Raw genomic sequence first — 16,935 nt, forward strand, 5'->3', positions numbered from 1 at the left:
AGATGCTAAAGTTGTTTCGTGGAATCTTGATGTAGTCCTGAAGTGGCTTATGTCTGAGAAATTTGAACCTATGGATTCTGCTTCTTTAAGAGATCTTACGAGGAAAACCCTCTTTTTAGTTTTGTTAGCTACAGCTAAGAGAATCAGTGAGATCCACGCCTTGGATAAGAGAGTAGGATTCTCTGCTTCAAAAGCAATTTGTTCTTTCAAACTGTTTTTATGGCCAAGAACGAGACCCCTTCGCACCGTGGCCTCGCTCTTTTGAGATTCCGAGTCTGTCGGAATTGGTAGGTAAGGAGCAGGAGAGGTTCCTCTGCCCAGTCAGAGCCTTGAAATATTATTTGCGAAGGACTAAAGATATTAGGGGTCCTTCAGATTCCTTATGGTGTTCGGTCAGGAACCCTCTTAGACCAATGTCCAAGAATGCCATGTCCTTTTTATTAGAGATCTGATTTCTGAAGCTCACTCCAATATTTCAGAGAATGATTTGAAAATGTGTAAAGTGAAGGCTCACGAAGTGAGGGCTATCTCTACTTCTCTCGCTTATAAAAGGAACCTCTCCCTTCAAGATATTGTGCAAGCAACCTACTGGAGATGTAAGTCTGTATTTGCTTTGCATTATCTCTCGCAAGTGCAGACAGTGTTTGATGAGTGCAGCACGTTAGGGCCCTTTGTTGTATCTGGCACGGTAATGGGTAAAGGGGTAAAGGAGGATTAACCTACCTTTACTTACTTGTTTTTTGGAGTGTGAAGGTTTTTACGGTTGTCTGTGAGGGTAAGTGTTGGTTAGTTTTACCCCACAGTTGGTTTTGGTTTTTATGGTTATGCTTTTTCTTTGGTGTTGGGTGACCCCTTTGTAATTCATGATGTTTGTGCTGCGCCTGAGCAGGGGCATACTTGTGGTATTGTCACGGCCATGTCCTAGGTGACTGATACCCAGCTTAAGCAATCTGCGACCAGGTCATTATACCCAGCGGTTGCTCTAAGGATAGTAGGTTACTGAGGCAGTAACTGTGGAATCAGCTACCTTAGCAGGTGAGGAACTAAGAAATTTTCTACATTAATAACCTTAATGTTTCCAACAACTCTTTTAGCTGTCATTGCCCCACCTCCTAAAGGTGTCAATCAGCTATATGTAACTAACAGGTAAGTTGTATGTGTTAAAATGACATTTTTATTCTAAAATAATGTTTAACACATACTTACCTGTTAGTTACATATATTTAAAGCCCACCCTCCTCCCCACGGGGACAGGTAGGCAAATTATTCTGAAGCATGTTGGAATAGTTCCTAGTACCCACAGAGGGCAGGTAAGGGCGATCACCCGATATTCGGACTGGCGCTGCGTTTTTTGAAATTTTGCCGTGACGTCAAAGACTAAAGCTATATGTAACTAACAGGTAAGTATGTGTTAAACATTATTTTAGAATAAAAATGTCATATTTGTCAGCACAACGACCTCGGGGAAGGGACCACGGCTTTGTCTGTGGATCGTTCGTCACGCCTTGGATCCTTTTGGGGACCCAAGAAGAAACCCAAGGCTTCTGTGGGGCTGCCGTGGTCCATGCTTGCCAAGGGGTTCCTCGATCAGGTGAATGGTCTTGTGTCTGGGCAGGACAGTTCACTTCGATCGAACCGCTCGGACAAGCTACTTCCCCCTCCTCTGCCTCGCTAGAAGCATTTCTACAATCTGTAGGAGAGGTCATTGCCATCTAAGCAGGTTGACCCGGACCTGGTTCACCTGGATCCAGGTCTCTCGTTGCAGCAGTTTACTGCAGAGAGTATCTCCCTCTCAGCAAGAGGCCACAACCCTGGAAGCCACCGCCATGGTGGCTTTCCAGGCAGTCTCTTGGCTGGATCTGTGGTCCTTCACAGTATCCAAAGTGGCTGCTTCCTTGGGCACTATCCTACCTGGGGAAGACTCCCCTTTCAGGAGACAATGCCAGTCTGGAGGTAGAGCTGTCTCCTACCTCGCCCACCAGATGGCAAACCTGTGGGCTAACCTGGCCCTGAAGCGAAGGGACGCTGTTCTTTCTCGCTTCTCCAGGTCCATGGAACCCGAGTCGGCAGTGACCCTGCGGAATGGACCGTTGCTGGGTTCTACCTCTCTCTTCCCTCGAGAGTTGGTGGACGCTGCAGTGGACAAGCGTCGGGCCAGTGACAGCGACCGGCTTGTTCACTAGGCAGTGGCCAAGACCTCTGGGTCTTCGCGTTCCACTGCGGCCAGGCCCTCGGGTTCAGGCTAGCACTTCCTCGGCCCATAAGAAGTCCCAGTCTTCGAAGGGATCCCGTGGAAACGCCCAGCCTTCTTCTTCCTCTGGAAAGGGTGGGTCTTCCCGCCCCTTTCAGCCCGCTTTCCAAACTGGAAAAGGGGGCAAAGGGAAGAAGAAGAAGGGGAAATGCTAGGGGCAGCATTCCCCCCCAATGGCTGCTGAAGAGGGGTTGGGGTGCCTGTCGAGCCATTGGGCAACGTGGCAGCGACATGGAGCCGAGACCTGGATAGTAGATGTCCTTGGGGAGGGATGTCTACTGCCCTTCGAGTCTCGGCCACCCCTCACCTACATACCGGTCCGTCTCCGCACCTACATCCATGGAACAGCGAAGGACTCCACACTAGTGCAAGAAGTGCAAGCCATGCTGAGCAAGGGTGCTGTGGAAGTTGTGTCTGACAGGTCTCCAGGCTTTTACAGCCGTCTTCCTCGTAGAGAAAGCCACAGGGGGATGGAGACCGGTCATAGACCTCTTTCCCCTGAACCGATTCATTCGCCAGATGGGTTCACAATGGAAACGACACGTTCTGTGCTTGCTTCCATCAGGGAGAACGACTTCATGCTTACGGTGGACTTGAAGGATGCCTATTTCCATATGCCCATTCATCCATCCTCTCGCAAGTACCTCCGCTTTATCCTCAGGGAGTCGGTCTTCCAATTCAGGGCACTCTGCTTCGGGCTCTCGACCGCCCCCAGGTGTTCACGAGAGTCTTCTCTCTCGTGTCAGCTTGGGCTCATTCACACAGGATACATCTACTGAGGTACTTCGACGACTGGCTAGTCCTGGGGAGCTCCCGCTCGTAGTTGCTGAAGGACAGGGATCGACTCCTCGAGTTTTGTCGCGATCTTGAGATCATGGTGAATCTTGAGAAGTCGGATCTATCCCCTAAGCAGAGGATAAAGTACCTGGGCATGCTGATAGACACGGTAGCAGCGAAAGTCTTTCCCTTGGACTCTCGTATCAGCAGGTTCAGCCAGGCAGCAAAGCTGTTCCTGTCTCGACAGGAACAGCCAGCCTGGCAATGGCAAGTCGTCATCGGTCACCTGTTGTTGCTGGAGAAGCTAGTACCTCATGGGCATCTTTACCTGCAGTCTCTACAATGGAGACTAGAGGAGTATTGGTCCCAGTCCCAAGACCCCCAGTCCTTTCTCATCCCTCTTTCTGAGGAGGTGAGAGAGGACCTTCGCTGATGGATGGATGGCAGGAACCTCTTGATAGGAGTATCTCTGCTACTCCCCCTCCGGACATGCTGCTGTTCTCAGATGCATCGACCGAGGGATGGGGCGCACACCTGGAGGAGTTGCTGACTTCGGGAGTGTGGCACCGAGATGACAAGCACCTTCACATCAACATCCTGGAACTCAAGGCAGCCTTCCTGGCTCTCCAAGAGTGCTGGGATCGAGTGATGGGACACTCCGTGGTACTGATGAGTGACAATACCGCGGTAGTGGCATACGTCAACAAGCAGGGGGGTCTAGTATCCCTCCCACTCCACCAGTTGACGATACAGGTGCACGAGTGGGCCATGGCTCACTCGATAGAGCTGTCAGCCAGGTACACTCCAGGCAAGAGGAGTGTCGTGGCAGACAAACCCAGCCACCAGAATCAAGTGATCGGAACCGAATGGTCCCTTCCCTCGGAAGGCACAGTAAGGCTATTCGACCTGTGGGGGCGTCCAGTCATCGATCTGTTCACCACCCAGCGCAACAGAAAACTCCATGTCATGTACTCTGTCGTGCCGGACCCATGGGCCGCTGAGGAGGACGCATTCCAGCACCCGTGGGACAACCTCGACGTCTACGCTTTCCTCCGTTCTGTCTGATTCGCAAAGTGATCAGCCGAGTGATGATCACTCCGAATCTCAGAATGACTTTGGTGGCACCCAAATGGCCACAGGCCATTTGGTATCCCAACCTGCTAGCTCTCCTCTCCGAGATGCTGAGAGAGATCCCCCCCAGCCCAACCTGCTGTGTCAACCTCACGTAGAGCGGTACCACCAGGTAGTGCAGTCCCTGTGTCTTCATGGCTGAAGGTTATCCACCATCTCTTGCGAGGGAGAGGCTTTTTGCATCACGCAGCAACGGAGATGGCCGGGTACCTTAGACGATCCTCCGCAGCGGCATACCAGGGGAAGTGGTCCATCTTCTGAGGTTGGTGTCGTGGATGGGGTATCTCTCCGGTCGGAACTACTGTTCAACAGGTCACAGACTTCCTCGTCTTCCTTCGCCGAGAGAAGCTTCTCTCCGTTTCAGCTGTAAAAGGCTACCGCGCCGCACTCGGCCTAGTCTTGCAGCTGAAAGGAGAAGATATCTCCTCCTCCTTCAAGATTTCTCTACTGATGAGAAGCTTCGAAAGGTCTTGCCCACCCAGGGACCTCAGGCCCCCTGCGTGGGATGTGACTCTCGTTCTAAGGAGCCTGACTCGTGCACCATACGAGCCTTTACGAGAGTCATCAGGCGGAGCTGACCTTCAAGACCATCTTCTTACTGGCCCTGGCATCGGCAAAGAGAGTTGGCGAACTGCACGGACTTTCCTTCAATGTTAAACACTCGAGGGGATGGGGATCAGTTACGCTCAATTTTGTCCTGGATTTCGTAGCGGAGACTCAGAATCCTTCGGTCCATGACACGGTTTGAGTCCTTCACAATCCCCTCCCTAGAGTACTTTGTAGGTAATGAACCAGACGAGATGCTACTGTGCCCTGTTAGAGTGCTGCAGCGCTATCTGAAGAGGACTCGACGTTTTCAGCCTGAGTGTCGACAACTCTTTGTCAGTACTGGCTCGACCAAGAAAGAAGTGTCCAAGAACACAATCTCTTTCTGGCTTTGTTCATGAGATGATAAGGAGAGCGTATTCTGCTGCTGGAGAAGACGACACCGGTACACTTCGTCCGAGAGCTCACGAAGTCCGCAGCATTGGTCCGTCCCTCGCATTCCAGAAGAATATGTCGGTTCCTCAGGTGTTAAAGGCAGGTGTGTGGTCCCAACAGACCACCTTCACCTCCTACCTTCAGGATGTTGCTCACAAGTCCTTGGACACTTTTTCCTTGTGTCGTATGTGGCTGCTCAACAAATTGTGTAGCTTACCCGGCTCCTCTAACAGGACAGTTTGCATCTCGCCTAAGATGTACAGTTATGATTGGGAGAACGAATGTGGAGTGACTGGCCTCTCTTCTTTCTCCCCATCCTGGCTCTCTTCCCACGGGCAGGGAGCAGACATGCCGTTACATGCTGGATCTGGCGGTCGATGCAGGTAAGCACCCAACGGGAGCTCCCATTCTATTTTCCATTCAGGTTTATAGAAGCAACCCCACTCCTTCCCCTTGCAAGGGGGTGAAGGAGACCATGACAATAAGACAAACCCAATGCTTGTGATTGCCTTAGTGTCACCGACTCCAAGTTCTTCCTCGCTTACTTTGCGTGAACTGACGATTCCTCTTTCATGCAAAGGGACCCAGAAGTCTGACAATTGATCCCGCGTTTCTTACAACCCGATCATTTTGTCAGAGGCAGTTTTCCCTTCCTCGCGCTATCAACCAGGAAGGGAACACAAGGTGTGGTGAACTCCAGTCAGTTCATAGAGACTCACTCAGATTCCTCCCTCCAACCAGTGAGTCTTCCTAATGTAAAGGACCAACAGTTAGTATATCGTGTCGGAACAAATCACAATTTTTAAAGGTAAATTGTATTTTTCTTAACTATACAAACCCGAGGTCCTTTACATTACATTTCATGCCCACCTCATGCCACCCCTCAATCTGATACCTGGGCTGAAAGGCAAATTGAAATGTTTACATCCAGGCAGGTGGTACTCCCGCCTCCCAGACGGTAGTTAACTGCCTAACCACCTTGTTCGAAAGTTCAACAGCCGTTTCCAGCCTACACTGAAAGTAATTCCTAATGTAAAGGACCTCGGGTTTGTATAGTTAGGAAAAATACAATTTACTTTTAAAAAATGTGATTTTTTCAGCAGTATTAGTTGGTTATGAACCCTTAATCTCTCATTTTGTGATTGGAAGAGAGATGCTTATCAAGTTTAGAGGATCCACTGAATATAGGATGCTCCTAGTAGTATACCTTGGTGGCTGTAGGAGGATTGATTTTTGGTTCTATTCCTTCTGTAGTATATTTCCCTGGAACATCCTTTAAGAAAATTCTTTTAAACCTTCTTTTAGGAAGTTCTTTTAAAACTTCCACATGATTCTGATGTTCACGCTTACACCATAACCAACTTGTGCTAGAGCGAGGTTTGTCTGGTGCGGACAGAGGATCTATCCTCAAGTTTGCAAGAGGTTCAACTACTAAAGTTTTCAGAGGTAGTGGTTAGTTTCTCTCTTCTGGAGTTGGGCTTTTTTTTTTTTTTTTTTTTTAACATTAGTTTAACCAGACCACTGAGTTAATATTAACTCTCCTAAGGCTGGCCCAAAGGATTAGACAAGCTATTTAAACTCTAAGAATTTAATTAAAACTAGCGACATATGTTAATCTAAGAACTAATTAAGTTAATTAGGAATATATTATAAATTATTGTATTAATCTTATATTTTATCATATAAATGATTGAATTTAAGTGATTTTAAAATATTAAAAAGTGAAAATTTGTCATTTTCTGACAGTATATCTTTAAAGGAATATCTTCTAAATAAAATGTCTCTTTGGATTCTATATTTTGGACATACCTTTAAAATATGCTTTATTGTTATTTGTACATTACATATTTTTTATAGGTATAGGGGCATGGGGGTTACTCATCAGGTAACCATGTGTCAGTTTAGTGTGACCAATTCTTAGCTGTGTCAACATTACCGAAAACCTGCAGCAATTCTGATAGGATGATGGCCACGGGTCTACAGTTTCTTTTATTTCTCTTAATTTATTGTTAAGACTGCTTTCCCTCCAGTCATTTTGCCATTTCTTCTAAATCACCGCTTTACTGTATGTAGTATAATCTTCTAATGGTAATAATTCTGCTGATATTGGGAGTGTTCTAGCCTCTTTTCCCGGGCATACACCTCTATAGGCAACTTTTAAGTCCTTAGTTTCCTAGTGACTCTAAATGCTGTCGGTTCCAGCTATTAGAGGTTTTAGTTCTTTGTCTTCCTATGTTTTAGTTAATGCTCTACAAGACATTGCTTACAACTTGGACCCCAGCAGGTCTATAGGGTGTAATTAAGGTCCCTGGTACACCATAACTTTTTGGGAACCTTGCTGGGTTTAATTTTTGCCTCCAAAGCTGTTTGAGTCTTCAGTAAAAGCCTCTTGGAGCATTTAAACCCTCTTTTGGTATCCCTAGGGCCTGTGAAATGGTAGGAGAATTCCAAGTGTTGCAGAATGCTGCCTTTTGCATTGAAGGTAATAGTCTTTTGTTCCTGACCTTGGTTGAAAGCAAAAATATCTATTTTGAGGCATTTCCTTTTTCAGGGTTGTTAAATGCAGGCTGGACCTTATTTAAAGGTATTGAGTTTGACACTTTTATGCCATGGTTTGGTAGTTAGAGTGTACTCAAATAAAATAAGCCTATTAAAGACAATATTAATCATTTTATGTATAAGGAGGAGCAAACACTACTATGCCTAAATGCACTGCCCCGTTTTCCATTATTTGGTCAAATTAACACAGGTAACCTCATCCTGAGTTATAACCTTACTGGAGGTAATTATTCATTATGAAAATTTTATTGGATGTACTCAGCCACTGAGATAAGTAATAGCAATGGAAGGGGTTCAACAGCAAGAGGTTGGCTGTAGACAGGGGGCTGTGGGGATCCCTTGTCATGGACCTGCTTAAGACTGAGGGGAGTTTTCTTTTTGCCAATTTGATGTCCACCAGTGCAGGGTCCTCTAGCTTGGGCAGGGACACCAAGCTGTTCCCTGGTAGGTCTAGACTGTCATGCCTTTCTTACTTTTGCTAGGTATCAGGAAGTCATCAGTGTATTAGGGCAACTTTGTAAGTTTTCTCTTGGTGTTTGTTACCCCAGGTGACCAGGGAGGGCTGGGTTTCCAGTTTCTTTCAGTGGTGGATGCAAGCAACCAAGAGATGAAAGGTTTCATCACAATCCTATGGTCCATGGTTCTGGTGAACTCAAGGTAAGATCTCGCAGTAATGCGATTATCAGTGCTCAGAGAGAATCTACTAATCGATTCTGCCAACACCAGTGGTCAGGGTTTAAGTCATGGTCCCACGCGAAGAGTTTTTTCCAACACCAATACCCCTGTAAACAATATGGTTAGGTTTCTGTTGTTTCTCAAGCATGAGGAAACTTCTTGGTAGCAGCCTTTAAGGCTAAAAGCCATGTTGGCTTTGGGTATAGGCTTGTCTGAGGACAAAGACATTTAGATGTTTTTCAAGGTGTTAAGGTGGAGTTTCCCAGGTCTCTGCTACGTAATTTACCTTGGAATCTGTGTGCGGTTCTTCAGTTCATTATTTTGTTGCCCTTTGAACGGTTTAGAACAAGCTCCTTGTAAAAAAGTTTCTATGAAAACTTCACAGTAGCCTTCGACACAGCTAAAGAGTGAGAGAGCCACAATCTTAGCCAGTCAGATAAGGTAGGCCTTGCTAAGACAAGGCAGTTATTTTTGCCTTATTTTGGGCTAAGTACAGTTTTGGGCTAGGCCTTTACCTACAACAGTATCTTTACTGGAGTCACTAGGGGATGAGGAACTTGACCCCTTGGGAGCCCAGTACGGACTTTCAGAATTGTTGGAATAGCACTAAAAGGATTAAACTTAATGTAAAGGTTCTATGTATAGTGATTTGGAAACAGAGCTTCTGAAGAGTACGAATGCAATGTCCTTTTCAGTAGGTCTTTGGTTAAGGACTTTCCTGCTAATTTATATCCTTAATGGGAGGTAAACACGTGAGCAATGTCTAAAACTTTTAATTTGGAAAGAACTCATCCTTGGATAAGATATTGAAGTCACTCAGTGGCATGGTACTTGTTAGTTATCCATCGTTGGCTCTGTAGGGTTTTGTCACAGTAACCCTACCCCTCTTTCTGCAAAAGAGGGGTTATCTCCAAAGAGACCTCAGGTATCTTCATGATGAGGACCTCTTACCCGAGTGACAATCCTCCTAAGGTGGCAGTAATAGCCAATGGATTGAATTCACTAGGTAAACAAACACTTGTTTTGTTACTAAGTAGCCTTTAAAGAGTTGGCTGATCTCCACTTTGCCCACCTCCTTTTTCAAGTGTGGGAATATAATGGAGAGGTAAGGTTCATTTCAAAGATATAAATACTTAATTTAAATTTTATTTTTAAATACCCACCTCTCCATTATATAAATTGTCCTCCCTACCTCCCCACATTCAAAGTGGACAGAAGTAGACTGACCAGCAATGAGCGTTTGTACCTATCGGTCCCCTGGTCGGAGGTGGGGTAAGTAAGATGGATAGAAGACGGATCGTCATAGAAAACCAAAAGTTCTTGTTTTTTGCTTCAGTCTGTTGAAATACTGCTGACAGGGAAGCTATATAATGGAGCAGTAAGCATTTAAAAAATAAATCGTAAATTAAGTATTTATATTTTTTATTAAATATTTATTTCACTTCCACTTACCATTAGTATTGATAGCTTATGTAATATGTTTTGTGTACATTGAAACCTTGTAACTACATTAAAGATGTTTTGTATAATGTTAATACAGCATGATATAATGATTGTAACTGGATTTTTCTTTCTAAGAATCAACAGAATCTGCTGGAGGGTCATTATCTCTGTTGGATCGTCTTGAGCAGGCAAAGAAATTATTTTCAGACCCCAGTGATGTTCCCGCTGAGGATTCAGAGGATGTAATAATACTGTGGTTAACAAAGCTTTTGACAACGAAGGTAAGTAGACATGTTAGTTTAGAAGTATCCCGTTGGACTCATAAATTCTTTGATAGGAAAACTAAAATGGTTTATTACATCATTATCATCTAATACTGGCCACTCCTGATTAATAGTAGTTAACCTTTTAGGTTAACTGGGTTATTTTCCATAGGGTAATCATAATTGATACATGGTTGTTCGGATAATGAATCAGATCTTTTCCTGTTAAAGATAGCTTATATCTCTGTGCCGATAGGCAATTCAGCATTCAAACAAAAGATCAGATGGCTGCCCAGATGACTGTCTAGTGCACCTGTTTGCCACCAGGTGTGTTTTGAATCTTTTAGCTCTAGTCAGAATTCTCCTTGCCGCCATTGTGTACAGGCCCTTGTTGGTAATTCATGGCTGTTTGCTGCTATCATGGTATTGTACATTTATTTTTCCTAGGATGCCTTCCACTGGAATCAGGACTAAGAACGTCAAGTTCCATAAGAATAATTACCGTGTTAGCAGGATGTTGATGTTTTACGAGAGAAGTGAACCCCTGTATTTGCGTTCTCACGATTCACAGACTCAGCAATTCGCAGGATTTTCTGTGGAACCTATCTATAAATTCTTTGAGGGAAACTAACCCATTTGTGGATTTTTTCTCAGAGCAGTATTCTGTATTTTCATATTATTTTCATGACTAAATACTGTACTGTACCTACATATATATTTTATGATAAAATAATGATTTACAGTATTAATTTTCAAATAATATTAAGTTGTTCCGACACAATATACAAACCCTTGGTCCTTTACATTAGGAATTACTTTCAGGCGTAGGCTGAAACATTCCAGTTTGCTTTCGGCCATCATGCGTTGCTGACGTGTTTTCGTTCTCTCCGCCTGACTGTCGTTAAGCTCTTATTATCCCGGTTGGAGCTTTCTGTATTTTTGTTTATATATACGTGTGTTTGATATTTATTAATACAAACCCACGATTTGTGATAACCTTGCATAAGCCGTTGTTCCCTGCCTGTGTCTTGGGTTTGACTGCCAAGGGCGTAACTGGAGTAGCGTAACCAAGTGGTAATGCTTCTCTTCCAGCAGCCCTTTACGTAAATACTGAAGGCGCCCCTGTACTTTCGGAGATATAGTTTGGGACGTAATAGCTTCACCCCTACATTCATTGGGACGTAAGAGTTCGTTCCCTTCTTGGGCTTCCGCCCTCAGTGTATAAGGGGCATCACTAATACCTTCTTACTTATGCTGAGTGTTGCTCGCTGCTTGCGCTTTGAGAATTACGGGCCGGGTGGGAGGTTGCGGTCGTCGTCAATATGTTCTGCTTCCATGGCGCCCTTGGTGGCCTCCCCTCCGTCCTTTTTTCTCTTCCCATATGTTCTTCCTCCCCTTTAGTAGATCTCTCTCCTTCGCCCTCTTCACCCGCTCGTCGGGCAAAGTCCAGGGGCGGGGAGCGATCGGGTGACCTCTTGTAGAGTGCCTCCTCCCGCTGCGTAGGGCAGTTCCCCCTTGTAGCAGGAGGAATCTCCCTCTGCTAATCATCTTTGCTTTTCTTTCAGGTTGACAGTGAGCATCGCAGACAGCTTGTAGTTGGCTGGATATATCGAAGGATATCTCAACCAGGTATGAAGCAGTCCCGGCATTCATTCAGTGTTGCTTCGGATCGACTCCACAATACCTGGTTAGATGACATATTTCCACGCCGGGATCATTCTAACTCTTTCCCGCCGATGTGGATCGATCGCTGTCATTGCTGGTCTTCATGTATGCTGTTGCAATGCCTCCGGTGTATCTGTGGTCCATCTGCTCCTGCTGCTCCCTGTGTTATGCTCTTGTCAACTCGACGACAGGCTGTGGGCTGCTCTTCCTGGTCTCCTGCCACAGCTGCCCTGATCGTTCCTGTCGCTGCTGGTGACTTTCAAGTGACATTTCTGTCCGTTGCAGTAGCTCCTGCCTTCCGAACCGCTAACACAGCTCCTGCATCGGGTGTCCTGATCATGTCCGCTACTTCTCCTAGTGGTCGTGCCTGGGGCCGCTTCCGTTGTGTTCCTGCCAGCTGCCCTGGAGGTTATGATGTCCGCCATCCTGTAGAAGATGTTGACGTGAAGGGGAAGGAAGTCGCCTTGTGGAAGTGACGTTCCTGGCCGTTGCAATAGCTCCTGCCCTCCGAACCTCTGCCGTAATTCTTGCATCGTCTGTCCTCCTGGCGGTCATGCCTGGGGCCGCTTCTGTTGTGTTCCTGCCAGCTGCCCCAGAGGTTACGATGTCCGCCACCCTGTAGAAGATGTTGGCGTGTAGATGAAGGAAGTCGCCCTGTTGAGGTGATGTTCCTGTCTGTTGCAGTAGCTCCTGCCTTCTGAACCGCTGCCGTAGCTCCTTCATCGGCTGTCCTGATCGTGCCTGCTGCTTCTCCTGGTGGTGGTGTCCTGGGCCGCGTCCGTTGTGTTCCTGCTGGACTGCCCTGGAGGTTACGATGTTTCGTAATCCACCATCCTGTAGAAGACGTCGGAGTGGAGGTGAAGGAAGCTTGCCCTGTGGAAGTAATGCCCGTCTTCTTCATCATATCTTCGATTGCATCTTCTGCTGCGTCTTCCCTTCCTCTCCCAGGTCTAAGGGGGTTCCTGAGAATCGGACAGACCCCGTCGGCCTGAAGGAGAGGAAGGCTGCTTCTTCCCTTGATGCCCTTGGACGTCTGGGGACTGCCTCCTTCCAAGGAGGCAGTGGGTCTCGTTGGCTCTTCCCGACCTTCAGGTTAGAAAACCGACCGCATAGCCCTGGGTTTTGTGTTTCTGAAGCTGCATGGCACGCAGACCTCGGTTTGCGATCCCATTCCCAGTCCTAGAGGTTCAGCCTCTAAGACGGGCTGCAGCTGGGAATGGTCATCGCGAGTCAGCTCCGAGTGCTCGAGATTCTGTGGAATATCGAGTATCCCGATCTAGTCTGGAGAGATTTTCCTTGGCCCAGTTCGGGAGCAGTGCGAGAGAAAGGGCCGAGGCACCCAGGTGTCTCGGCTCCTCTTCCTGCCAGCACCGCAAGCGGTCCCCGAGTGTTTGCCAGTGCTCGGACAGGTTCCCAGCCTGGTCTCTCGATCCTGTCGGTTTGAACATCAGAAGAAGCAGGGAAGAGATTTCCTTTGTGAGTCCTGCGGAACTTCTAAGGGACTGACTCTCTTCCGGGAGACGTCTCTCTTGTTGGCTCTTCCCGCCCTGGGGCGGGAACCGATTCGCATTCTCCTGTGGGATCTTGCGTTTCGTGGGCCGTGAGAGCGCAGCCTCTCGATGCCACGCCCTCGTTGCCAGTCTTGGAAGTCTGTGTCTAAGGCTGGTTCTGTGCTTGGCTCTTTTGATCTATTAGGAAACAAAGCAGCCGCTCCCGATTTTTGGAAGCCTCGTTGGTAGCTCAAATTCTACGAATTACAAGCGCTCTCCTTACGAGAGGGACAGGATGAGAGAAAGTGCCGAGACACCCAGGTGTCTGGTTGCCAGGACACCCAGGTGTCTGGGTGCTGAGACGCCCGGGTGTCTGGGTGCCGAGACGCTTGACCCAACCTCCTATGCAGCTACACAAGAAGCGGTTCTTGAGGCAGTACATCCCTGTGTGTTCAGGACTGGGAGACTTTCCAGCTTTCCTTGCAAGCACAGGCTTTCTCGCCGAGCGGCAATGGATATAGCTGGATATCCCTTGAAGTCCTCTGCAACACTGTCCCAGGGACTGGATCTGTCTTCGCTGGTGGTGTCGTTCTCGGGTCAGAGTCGCTCGTCAAGTCTGGACTTTGTTGTCTTCTCCTCCGAGGGTTGCTTCTCTCCCTTTCATTTGTGAAGAACGTAGGCCCTTGCGATCTAGTCTTCTATCTGAAGTAGCCTTCGTCTCCTCAGTCGAGAGTTAGCTACGGACGAGAAGCTTCTTCAGTCGTGCTGTCCCAGGGAACTGTTTCCTGGGTGGCATGCGACTCTCGTTTAGGGTTCCTGTCCGTGCTCTGCATGCGCCTTACGAGAGTCGTCGGGTAGAGATATGCCCTCTTAGGACCATCTCTCATCTTACCCTGGCCTTGGCATAGAAGATGGAAGAACAGGGATGGGGATCATACCTTGACTCCTTCTCGGATGTCGTAGGTGGACTCCGAATCCATTGGCATCCACTGTCGGGTTCGAGTTCCCCTCCTCATTGGACTTTGTGTTGATGATCCAGATCATTCTTTACTTTATCCTATTGGGAGCTGTGGTACTTTCCGAAAGGCTCAACATTTCTAACCTAGATGTCGTCAACGTTTTCACTAGTACTGTCTTTCCCAAGGAAGAAGTGTCTAAGGACACATCTTCCTCCTGACATTGTGAAGTGATCAAAGGAGGTACTTGGCAGCTGACGACGACGATACCGGTACCTTTCACTCGAGAGCTCACGAAGTCGATGGCTTGGTCCATCCCTCGCATTCCGGAAGTTTCTGTCGGTCTGGAAGCAAAACATGGTCTCTTAGACCACACTCTTGTCTTCTTCCTTCGGTCTTGCCCACAGGCCCTTGGAACCCTTTTTCCTTGGCTTTGTGGTGGCTGCTCAACAAGTTGTGTTGTCTTACCCGCTCCTTCAAGAGGACGAGTATCGTCTCGCCTAAGGTGTTGGTTCTGGAAGTGAGAAGGATTCCGAGAGTGACTGGCCTCTCTTCCTCCTCCTCCTCCGTCCTCCAACTTCTCCTCCATAGGGATGAGAATAGGACTCGAACCAATAGCTGCTGGAACTGGCACTGATGCGGTAAGACTACACATCAAGCATCCGTTCTATTTTTCTTATAGAATCATAGGAGCAATTCCGCTCCTTCCTCTAGCAAGGGGAGGAAGGAGAGACTGGCAGTAAGGGAACCCTATCTCTGCTTTTCCTTACTGCCTCCGACTCTAGATCCTTCCAACCTATTTCGTAGGAGTTACGTTTCCTCACTCATGCGAAAAGGTCCAGTACCTGACATTTGATCTTGCAGTTCCTACACTCCGATCAATATGTCAGAGGCACGGTACTCCTCCTCGCTCTTTCGACCAGGAGGAGTAACCCAGGTGTGCAGAACTCCAGTCAGTTCAGGAGACTCACTCAGATTCCTCCCTCCAACCAGTGAGTCTTCCTAATGTAAAGGACCGAGGGTTTGTATATTGTGTTGGAACAAATAACAATTTCTAGAGTAAATTGTATTTTTCCTAACTATACAAACCCGAGGTCCTTTACACTTTATGCCCACCTCATGCCACCCCTCAATCTGAACCTGTACTGAAAGGCAAACTGGAATGTTTAGATCCGGGCAGGCGGGTATCCCCGCCTACCTGGAGGTAGTTACTGCCTAACCACCTTGCTCAAGAGTTTAACGGCCGTTTCCAGCCTACGCCTGAAAGTAATTCCTAATGTAAAAGACCTCAGGTTTGTATAGTTAGGAAAAATACATTTTACTTATAGAACTTACGTGGTAGTTACATATAGCTGTCGTCTCTGACGTCATGGCAGAATTTTAAATTTCGCACTAGCGCTATAAACACCTAGGTGATCCCTCTACCAGCGCCCTCTATAGGTAACAAGGAACTATCCCAACAATGTTCTAGAACCCATTAAGTTTTCTGCCGAGAGACCGGCAAAACGGTCTCGTTTTTTGGTTTAATTTTTTGTCTGCAAGTTATACTTAAGTATTTCTTTGTGGTTTTTTGCTAGCTAGCGCTTTGCAATTTGTGGTTGGAATTAATTCATTGTACAATATGTCTGATTCTGGTTCTCAGTATAGATATTGTGCTTTAGGCTGTAGGACTCGATTGCCTAAAGGACTATCGACCCCATTCAGTTTGCACTTCATGTAGGGGTAAATTTTTTAATTCAGAGAATACATGTGAGGAATGTATGCATCTAACAACGGATGAATGGTCAGCCTTAGAGAAATATCTACGAAAGTTAGAAAAGGACAGAGTTAGGAAGGCTTCGCAGAGATCATCATCTGCTAAGTCTGTAGGGCAGGTAATTCAATCTGTTAACCCCTCTCCTATTAACTCTCCTTTGTCCGACCCTGTTGATCCCAATCCTATCACCGTGTCAGAGTTAAAAGTCCAGATGGACACTAAATTTTCAGCAGTGCTTTCGGCCATCCAGACGATGGGCCAAGCCATTGAAAAGTTGGCTCCTCAAGTGAAGTGTTAGTGGAGGAGGTGTCTGTTCGGCCCACTCGTTCTCCCAGGTCTAGACCTCTGTCGGACTCCCCTGGTTCAGGAGAGGGCATGTCGAAAACCGAAAGGAGGCGAGTGGGGCTTGCTCCCAACAGTCACCCCCTCAAGTATTCCTGTTGTGCAATCCCAGGATGCTTCCGCACGCCATAGAAAAGGCGCTGCTGGGGATGTGTCTTCTAGTGGTGCTGATTCTTTGACTCCTCCTCGAAGTGGGCGCATCAAGCATTCTTCTCGCCCTCTCAAGAGGTCTCGCGCCGTCTCTCCTGCAGCGATTCCTAAGAAAAGATCGTTGACGGATCCACAAGCGGGCTGTAGCTTCTGGGAGGATCCTGAAGCTTTTTCCCCCTCGTCGGAAGGAACCTACGCGTACCATTGCTAGTAATAAGCGTGATTTCGTACCAGGAGCGCCTACATCTCGTCCAGCTTCATCGCAGATAGTGCCTCCTCCTACTACCGGTCAACAAGATCCCCGTTTTGTCGCTCAAGTTATGGACAAATTGACGGATCTTATTCAGTTCTTTTGTGGCGCTCGTGCTGCTTCGGGAGCACCTGTTGCGGAGGCGCTTCCTTTGAATGCGCCACAAGTCCTGGCGCAAGAGCCTCCCACTTCGCATGCACCAGTGAAGAGGCTCAACCAGGCGCTTCAGCATTCTTCTCTGGCTCC

General features: G+C 47.3%; 1 protein-coding gene across 1 annotated transcript in view; it reads left to right on the forward strand.

Moving 5' to 3' along the window:
• The window catches only part of LOC136853966 (uncharacterized), a 222,665-nt gene that overhangs the window by 10,304 nt on the left and 195,426 nt on the right, over nucleotides 1–16,935 (forward strand). The window contains exon 2 of the mRNA XM_067129883.1: nucleotides 9,953–10,098. Within this exon, the coding sequence (XP_066985984.1) occupies nucleotides 9,953–10,098 (146 nt within the window). The remainder of the gene's footprint in view (nucleotides 1–9,952; nucleotides 10,099–16,935) is intronic.

This window comes from Macrobrachium rosenbergii, chromosome 28 (genome assembly GCF_040412425.1).
Source record: "Macrobrachium rosenbergii isolate ZJJX-2024 chromosome 28, ASM4041242v1, whole genome shotgun sequence".
NCBI classification, from domain to species: Eukaryota; Metazoa; Arthropoda; class Malacostraca; order Decapoda; family Palaemonidae; genus Macrobrachium; species Macrobrachium rosenbergii.